Consider the following 9,948-nt stretch of genomic DNA (forward strand, 5'->3'; position numbering starts at 1 on the left):
GTTCGAAGGGACGCGCTGGGATGACACCACCGATATCAAAATGAGGAGCGATCGCGCTGGCCTGTTGCTGTCGAACGATTGCCGCGATCACGTGAGGGGCGCGTGTTCGCATACCTGACACGCTACATCACGAAAATATCTGAACACTTATAAAATATTAACTTATTTATTAACGTATTATTTACAAGACATAATTGATTGTTATCTTCATCAATTATTTCTTATTAAAATTACTAGAAAAACTATATGTATATAAAAAATTGCTTATCGATACATCATATAATGGACGCAGTGGATAAGTATTACATCTCCCTCTCTTTCTCTCTCTGGCAATGTTCAACGTATACAATAAGGATTTCTCCATCATATAAAAATACATTATATAAAAATTCTACCGATTGATAATTTTCTGTGTAACTGAAAATAATAAAAAAATAATTATATATACATATATATTTATCTGAGATAGATTGAAAAGCTCTCAAGCTAATTGTATACTAACTATTTTGGTTCCCATATGATTGACGTTACAAAACCATCTCTATCATATCTACAGTTCCGAAAGCAGCATAAACCAAGTCTTCTAGCTGTGATATGCAATAGACAGAAGACAACCTTGATAATATTCTAAAATCTATATCATTAAATTTTATTTAAAAAATTATCTCTTGAACATTTATAAGATATAAAACAGTTATATGTTTACGCAATGCATAAAAAAATATTATAATTTAATAGAATATAAAATAACACGTGATTTATATATTCAGTTTTGATATCTAATGTTAATTGATAATAATTAACAATAATTGATGTAATTGATGAACACCTAATTCAAAAAACATAATTTCTTCAAGAATATACATAATTTGTTTGAATTCTGTTGGTTTCCAGAAGTTGTCGTTGTTGAGGATTAAGCCGAAGCAAGAAATTGCGCATTACTAACTATCATATTTGGCGCGCCAGTGACGTATAGAGAGCCAAAACCGCTGGCGAATCGCGAGCTCTATCCATGCCGTCACCTCGCGCCTATCGCGCCACATCACTACGCCACTGGCACCCAATCGCTGGCGACCACCGCGAGTTGCTTGACAGAGGCCCGCGATAACAATTTTGCCCTCTGACAATGTTCAAAACGAAAAGTCATAAAAATAAAAACTATAATAGGACGTCCGCTACTCTCGGAAAGGATCCAGATCTTTCTCGAAGAAGGAGCCTATATAAACCGCCGTCAAAAAGATCGAGGGGCCTTTTTCAAAAGTTCTGCTGCTAAGCTCACGTATTCTCGTTGCTCGCGACTTTAACGAATTTTCTGATCCGTTGCTTGCGGAGTGGTAAATCGACTGCTCGCTGATTTAGCTTGTGATTTATTAGTAGTTTTCTTTGTACATACTTATCGTTAAATTAAACTGTGACGTTATATATATTAAATGCAAAAGCGACTCCGCTGACTATTCTGTCTCCATACTCGACTCCTCTCGTCTCATTCGCCTCCTCGTGCTCTAAGCTCTTTCACAACGAGCTATCTCGAACATTGAGTGGTCCTTCGAGCCGGATCTTTCCAATCCTGGTGATCGGTGCAATCAGTGGGTGAGTGACGATAGTGACCTCGAAGTTAAGTGGTGTGCTTCCTCTGTGCTCCGAAGTGTGACCACCTAAAGGACAGGACGAAAAAATGAGTCGCGAAATGGAAGTGCTGGCGAGCGTGCAAATGGAGCTGTATGGCAAAATCTCCCGCACGGTGGAGAATCTGCGGAAGCTGGGGTCCACCAAGATCACGCTTGGAGCTGTCGAGTCTCGCCTTCAGAACCTGGAGACTCTTTGGACAAAATTCGATGCCCAGAACGACAGGCTGTTCGCTCATCGGGAAGCGCTAGCGGGGCACGAATACTTCAAGCAAGAAGTATCCACCCTGACCGAGGAGGCTTACTTGGTTCAAAAGGCGACGCTCCTTGACTTGATGCACTCCTCCAAGGCCAAAGAAGCGGGACCATCGGCAGCCATTCTTGGAGCACCCGCTCCCCGCACGACGCTGCCTCGGATCCAGCTGCCGACCTTTACGGAGAAGTATGAGGACTGGCCCTCTTTTCGCGACCTATTCCAGTCTCTGATCGGGAAGGATGCCTCGACGACTCAGGTGGAGAAGCTGCACTACCTGAAGGCCTGCCTGAAAGGAGAAGCAGAACTACTGATACGCAGTTTGCCAACGACGAGTGAGAACTTTGAACGCGCTTGGAAAACCCTCGTCGACTGTTACGAGAACAAGCGTCTCCTCGTAAGAAGCTACATCTCGAGTTTTACTTCGCTCCAGAAATTAAAGGGTGAGTCAGTTGTTGATCGGAGAAAATTATACCACGGAGTGAAAAATACCGTCGGCTCGCTTGAGAGTATCGGCCGACCGATAACGAAAGGTGAAGACTTATTCGTTCACCTCGTGGTCGAACTTTTGGACCCTCGGTCGCGACGCGAGTGGGAGAACTCTCTGGGCGACAACCTGGAGCCGCCTACGTACGACGAACTCAAGGAGTTCTTAGATCGCCGGTTACGCACGCTCGAGTCGTTGCAGCCTATTAAAGCGGAGGCCAGTCCGTCAAAAACGAACTCCAGTCCTGCCATCAAGCCAACGCGTTCGCTGCATGCTCGCAAGCAGGAAGGCAAGCAAGGCCGCTGTACTATGTGCCAGCGCGACCATTTTATTATGCTGTGCGACACGTACAAAGCTAAGAGCGCTGACGAAAGGAAAAGCCACGTCGAGGCCAATGGACTGTGCCTCAATTGTCTTGGCAAACACCAGCTCCGCGACTGCACTTCAAAAAAGTGCTCGGTGTGCAACGCTCAGCACCACACGTCACTGCACGATGCGTGTTTGACCGCCGCGACCGTGAAGTCCTCGCACGTTTCTTATCAGCCGGTCAAGAAGCCTCCAACAGCAGTGCTCCTAGTCACTGCCCGCGTTTGCGTCGCCGATCGGCATGGAACCTTGCATACCGCGCGCGCGTTAATCGATCAGGGCTCCGAGTCGTCTCTAATTTCTGAGTCGCTTGCTCAGCGACTGAAATTGCCGCGGAAACATACCTCCATTTCCGTGTTCGGAGTCGGCGGAAAAATGACAGGCGTCGCCCGTGGCCTGCTTAACTTGGAGGTCTCCTCGAAGAACGGTAGATCGCCCCTACTGGTGTCGGCGCTCATCTTACCTCAGCTCACCATTTACGACGGCTGCAGTCGAGCTGAGAAGCGTCCGTGGAGTCACCTCGCTGGCTTAGAGTTGGCCGATCCTGACTTCCTCGCCACCGATCGGGTGGATTTGTTGCTCGGCGCGGATGTCTACGCTGCTATCCTCCTTCCTGGATTACGTCGAGGCGGACCGCAGGAACCTGTAGGACAACAGACGACCTGGGGTTGGATATTGTCGGGGACTGTCGGAACAACGATTGTCACCAAGCAGTCACATACTTACGTGTGCCGCGTAGACGATCAACTTGCCGGCTTAGTGCAGCGTTTCTGGCAGCAGGAGGAAGTCGTGACTGTGCCAGTCCCGTTTTCCACCGACGAACAAAAATGCGAAGACTACTTCGCTCTCACGCACCAGAGAGGCGGCGATGGTCGATACGTGGTACGCCTTCCGGTGGTAAGACCACTCCCGGATTTCTCGAGGACGAGATGCACGGCCGTGCATCTTCTCAACAACATGGAGCGCCGCTTTGGGCGCGACACTCGACTCCAGGAATTGTACGCCGACTTCATGCAGCAGTACGAGGACCTTGGTCACATGTCGGCAACTGCCAGGACCAACCAGGAAGATGACCAGAGCTGCTTCCTTCCGCATCATGGCGTGTTACGCGAAGGCAGCTCAACGACGAAGTTGCGGGTCGTTTTCAACGGCTCTGCGACCACGGCCACCGGAGACAGCCTCAATCGCCATCTTTTGGTCGGCCTGAATCTCTTGCCTGCATTGGGGGACGTGCTTCTCCGCTGGCGCCGGCATCTCTATGTCCTGGCCACGGACATAGAGAAAATGTACCGCCAAATCCTGGTGAACCCAGAAGATCGCCACCTGCAAAGGCTCGTCTGGCGTTACGACACCACGGAAGAGGCTAAAGACTACGAGTTAAATAACTTACAGAGTAACTCCGTAACTTACGGACTCACATGTGCACCGTTTCTAGCCATGAGGACTCTACAGCAGCTCACCGTCGACGAAGGGGATAAGTATCCTTTGGGAGCTGTCGCTCTGCGTCAGGATACCTACATGGACGACGTGCTTACTTGGAGGGAAGAGGCACCAGCCTCTTCCCTCCAAGAAGCGAGGGAGCTCCAAAGACAATTGGTCGAATTGTGCAAGGCGGGCGGCTTCCCGTTGCGCAAGTGGTCGGCCAACCATGACCGTCTTCTTCAAGATATCCTGGCGGAGCACCGGTTGCAGCGCGATTCGCGCTCGTGGCAACCCCCCGAGAGCCACGCTACGCTGGGTCTTCAATGGCATCCTAGCACCGATGCCTTCTCATTCTCCATCCCGGCCGTCGAGATGCCTATAGCGACCAAACGAACAGTCCTCTCGTTGACAGCGCGCCTGTTCGATCCATTGGGATGGCTAGCTCCTGTGGTCGTGCGAGCGAAAATCCTCTTCCAGTCTACTTGGCTGATGGGAGTGGATTGGGACACTCCGCTGGATGAGCACTATTCCCGCTTCTGGAGCGACTACAAAAGAGATCTGCCTCGACTGGCTGAGATTCGCGTGCCTCGCTACTTGCCGATGGAGCCCCGAAAAACCGCCATAGAACTGCACGGCTTCGCTGATGCCTCAGAGCGAGCGTATGCCGCCGTCGTCTACCTGCGGTCAACAACTGTAAACCAGGAGAATCAGGTGAGACTTGTGACTGCTAAGACTAAAGTAGCGCCTATCAAACAGATAACCTTACCTCGCCTGGAGTTAAGCGCCGCCACTCTCCTCGTCCGTCTAATGGCTCACGTCCGTCGGATACTTGCTGAGGAGGCGCCAGTACACCTATGGTCAGATTCCACCATCGTCCTGAATTGGATCCGAAGGCATCCTTCTCGGTGGAAAACTTACGTGGCCAATCGGGTCACCGAAATTCAGACGACCCTGCCGGAGGCATTGTGGCATCACCTCTCTGGAACTGATAACCCTGCCGACTGTGCCTCGCGGGGTATCTCTGCAAGCGAACTAGTCGCTCATCCGCTCTGGTGGCAAGGACCTCCCTGGTTGAAAACCGGAACCCTACCTCGGACGACAGAGGCCGATTTGGAGGAGGATGAGCTCCCTGAAGCGCGGTCTCGGGTTCAGGCCGCCGCCGCTCGGCAGCTACTTATCGAACCAGAGGAGATCACTAGATTCTCCTCCTTCACTCGTCTGACTCGGGTGACAGCTTGGTGCCTTCGCTGGCAACGCCGAGTCAGGGAGTCTCGGTCCAACATCGGCGCACCGCAGCACACGGCTTTTCTGGGCAGTCTATCCGCAATGGAATTGGACGAAGCTCGTCGATCCTTGATCCGGGCAGTTCAAGCTGCACATTGGAAACGAGAATTAAACTCTCTCTCTAAGGGCGAGGCTATGTCAAAGGGAAGCCTTTTAATTAAACTTATCCCTTTCTTAGATACACAGGGCATCCTTAGAGTCGGCGGACGGCTGAAGCACTCCCTGATGGCCTACGACGCGAAGCACCCGGTGATCCTACCGCACGGCTCGCACCTAACGAGGCTCCTCGTCGAGGACTTCCATCGACGGACGTTGCATGGTGGAGTGCAGCTAACACTCGGCTCCATCCGCCAACTCTACTGGATTCCTCGAGGTCGAGCTTTAGTCAAGTCCGTGCTGCATCGCTGCATTTCCTGTGTGCGATGGCGGGCGGCAACACCGCAACAGCTGATGGATGACCTGCCTTCCCGAAGAGTGACTCCTGCGAGGCCATTCCTCAACACAGGCGTCGACTACGCTGGACCTCTGATGTTGAGGACGTCGAAGGGTCGAGGCCACCGCGCGTACAAGGGCTTCCTCGCTATCTTCGTCTGTTTAAGCACAAGAGCCGTTCATTTGGAGGTGGTCTCGGATTATACTGCCGATGCCTTCCTTGCCGCGCTGAGACGGTTCACTGCTCGCCGAGGTCTATGCAGCAGCATCACAAGTGACTGCGGCACCAACTTCATAGGTGCAGACAAGCAGCTCCGAGAGTTCTTCTCCGCCAGCAACCCGGAGCTGCGACTGGTCGCCGACCAGCTCGCCAACGAGAGGATCCTCTGGCGCTTTAATCCTCCCTCTGCTCCGCACTTCGGCGGTATTTGGGAAGTCGCCGTCAAATCGATGAAACACCACCTTCGCCGAGTGCTGGGCGAGACCTCGCTCACTTACGAGGAATTGAGCACGCTACTCGCTCAAGTGGAGGCATGCTTGAATTCGAGATCGCTTCAGGCACTGTCCGACGATCCCGACGACGTGACTGCCTTGACGCCGGGACACTTTTTAATCGGCACGGAACTCAATGCCGTGCCTGAGGTCAACTTGACGGATACACCCGTCAATCGTCTCTCGAGATGGCAGCTCCTCCAGAAAATGCGCGACCATTTCTGGGAAAGATGGTCGCAGGAGTATATACACTCCCTTCTCCAACGGCCAAAATGGATGGCGTCGACAAGCGAGATCCGGACCGGCCGGCTTTGCCTCGTCAGGAACGAGAACACGCCTCCCACTTGTTGGCCTCTCGCCAGGATCACCGATGTCCATCCCGGCACCGACGGCTTCATCCGAGTGGTCACCGTCCGAACTGCATCCTCGGAGTTCAAACGTCCCGTGGTCAAGATCGTCCTCCTGCCTGACTGTGAAACCGGAGAGGAAGAACCGCGTCCGTCGGTCGTGCCCGATTCTCGGCCGCATCCGCGAGGCCACTTGTCCCAAACCCTGCAAAAGAAAAGGGGAAATTAGATTTATGCGTTAAATGTAATCCAATATTCTACTGTTTTGCGTAGGTCAATATGTCCACCGTCTAAAGATTTTACTATTCGTTTGCATCTTAATCCGCGCTTACTTCAAAAAAAAAAAATTTTGAAAACTTGTCTTACTCGTTACTCTTTGATTCTTGCTTAAAGTAAGTCGTTAATCATTCCTACTCGATTGTATAATTATCCGTCAACCAGCTACTATATATCATTCAAGTCAAATTTACGCTAAATATTATCTCGAATGATAGCCGCGAATTAATTACAAGTATCAAATAATAACTTGTTTCTAGTGTAAACGCTTCTATTAAAGGGAAAAATGATTCTCGGAAATATAGGTCAACGCGCTATAAATAGAACAGAACAGCTGTTACTTGCTTTGCGTGATTCGCGCGATCCCTTTCCCCCGCGAGCCTACTCAAGCTCGCGCGTATTCGCGAATCCGGCGATTAAATTTATGTTAAGCTGTAATCTGTACTTACGCCGTCTTGATTATCCGATCTTCTGCTCCCCGCACGTCGGACGATTGCACGCACTCAACGGCACCCACTGCACAATCACTAAAACCGATCGCGATACGTGCCTGTCAAATTAACAGCGGCGATCCTTCACACACGCCTTGCGTAACCCGCCATTACTATTAATACTAGCGTAACACGTGCGGCGTGACGCACTTCATTGACTAGACGCAGGGACGTACCGTAGGCAGGCGTGCCCCGGGTGCTTATCCAACTAACACTTCGCCAACTGCAGTTGGCAAGGCGGGCGGAATGGTGAGGATTAAGCCGAAGCAAGAAATTGCGCATTACTAACTATCATATTTGGCGCGTCAGTGACGTATAGAGAGCCAAAACCGCTGGCGAATCGCGAGCTCTATCCATGCCGTCACCTCGCGCCTATCGCGCCACATCACTACGCCACTGGCGCCCAATCGCTGGCGACCACCGCGAGTTGCTTGACAGAGGCCCGTGATAACAATTTTGCCCTCTGACAATGTTCAAAACGAAAAGTCATAAAAATAAAAACTATAATAGGACGTCCGCTACTCTCGGGAAGGATCCAGATCTTTCTCGAAGAAGGAGCCTATACAGGGTGTCCCATTTTAATGTCCCACCCCAAATAACTTTCTTATTTTTAATTTTAGAAAAAGATGTTTCAGACAAAAGTTGTATGGTTTCAAGGGGGACATAAAGTGGTGTCATTAGTTTGACCTCGAATAGTTGCTTCAAGGTCACGTAAAGGTCACCTTCAATTTTTTAAATGAAACCCCTTACTTTCTATTGCATATTCTTGTAGCTTATTTCGAGAGCTTTCCAAAACACTATAATTAAGTTAGTTTTCATTAAGTGCTTTCCGAGTTATGAGGCTTGAAATCATTTCTTAATTTTACATAAACCATAAAATATCTAGTAAAATATTCATTTTTCGATTATCTTACCTTAATACTTTTATGTACAAAATAATGAGAGGAATCAATTGGTGTAAAGAAAACACATAATTGTTTCGAAAGAAAAAATGTAATTTGCAATTAACAATTACATTTTTTTTTCGAAACAATTATGTGTTTTCTTTACACCAATTGATTTCTCTCATTATTTTGTACATGAAAGTATTATGATAAGATAATCGAAAAAAGAATATTTTACAAGATATTTTACGGTTTATGTAAAATTAAGAAATGATTTCAAGCCTCATAACTTGGAAAGTACTTAATGAAAACTAACTTAATTATAGTGTTTTGGAAAGCTCTCGAGATGAGCTGCAAGAATATGTAATAAAAAGTAGGCGATTCCATTTAAAAAATTGAATGTGGCCTTCACGTGACCTTCAAGTAACTATTCAAGGTCAAACTAATGACACCACCTTATGTCCCCCTTGAAACCATACAACTTTTGTCTGAAACATCTTCTTCTAAAATTAAAAATAAGAAAGTTATTTGGGGTGGGACATTAAAATGGGACACCCTGTATAAACCGCCGTTAAAAAGATCGAGGGGCCTTTTTCAAAAGTTCTGCTGCTAAGCTCACGTATTCTCGTTGCTCGCGACTTTAACGAATTTTCTGATCCGTTGCTTGCGGAGTGGTAAATCGACTGCTCGCTGATTTAGCTTGTGATTTATTAGTAGTTTTCTTTGTACATACTTATCGTTAAATTAAACTGTGACGTTATATATATTAAATGCAAAAGCGACTCCGCTGACTATTCTGTCTCCATACTCGACTCCTCTCGTCTCATTCGCCTCCTCGTGCTCTAAGCTCTTTCACAACGAGCTATCTCGAACAGTCGTCGATATAATTTTCTCTCCAAAAAGTAAATTGCTCAGAAGACGTCGAGAATACTGAATACTGAGGATTTTTATTTTTAAGGCAGGACAATACATTTTGCACAATACATTATCTAACCATGTATCAATGATTGAGTAAGATACATAAGGTTGAAAATATTGTGCGATGATAATAACTTGCCTTTCTAAAAGCAGCTTTTCCTTTGTCATGTATATAAATATGTTTTTTGCTTGTGTTACGTCCAGGCCCGGAGAAGGATGGGTCAAAGAAAGGGTATAACAATGATATTTTCCCAAAGTCGTACAGTAAGAAATGAACGACTCGGGTCGAACGAATCTTAAGCCTCCGCTACAATGACTCTCGAGTGTATCGATAGTCGCTTCAGATGGTTATTTCCTTATTTTCGCATTATTTTCGGTCGCAAAGCAGTCGTAGTCGCAGTCGCTCGAATAGAAATTGAACCTATTCAAATGACTGCGACTACGATTGTTTTGCAACCGAAATTATCACCTCAAGCGACCATCGATACGACTGTACGACTGAATTATAGATACACTTGAGAGTCATTGTAGCGGAGACTTTAGGCCTGAAACGACTCTCTTTGAATTGCTATTACTCTGTTTCGAACGTTCGTTCGGTAGTCCCCTTTTCGATAAGGGAATTTAATTCCTTTTACTCGGAGTGCGACCAAGTGCGATCCTTAATAGCTAAG

General features: G+C 47.9%; 1 protein-coding gene across 1 annotated transcript; it reads left to right on the forward strand.

The window, feature by feature from the left end:
* Positions 1–1,675: 1,675 nt before the first annotated feature.
* On the forward strand, positions 1,676–6,937 carry LOC145960063 (uncharacterized). Its single transcript, XM_083079334.1, has one exon. It carries the CDS (start codon positions 1,676–1,678, stop codon positions 6,935–6,937), a length of 5,262 nt encoding a protein of 1,753 aa, XP_082935460.1.
* Positions 6,938–9,948: the final 3,011 nt, after the last annotated feature.

The sequence above is a fragment of the Camponotus vicinus genome, unplaced genomic scaffold (genome assembly GCF_025532165.1).
Source record: "Camponotus vicinus isolate PSW18456_S1 unplaced genomic scaffold, iyCamVici1.0 SCAF_10, whole genome shotgun sequence".
In the NCBI taxonomy this organism is placed as follows: Eukaryota; Metazoa; Arthropoda; class Insecta; order Hymenoptera; family Formicidae; genus Camponotus; species Camponotus vicinus.

Excerpts from the sequence above, each read along its gene's own strand:
- LOC145960063 (XM_083079334.1), top strand. The coding sequence starts at position 1,676 with ATGAGTCGCGAAATGGAAGTGCTGGCGAGCGTGCAAATGGAGCTGTAT.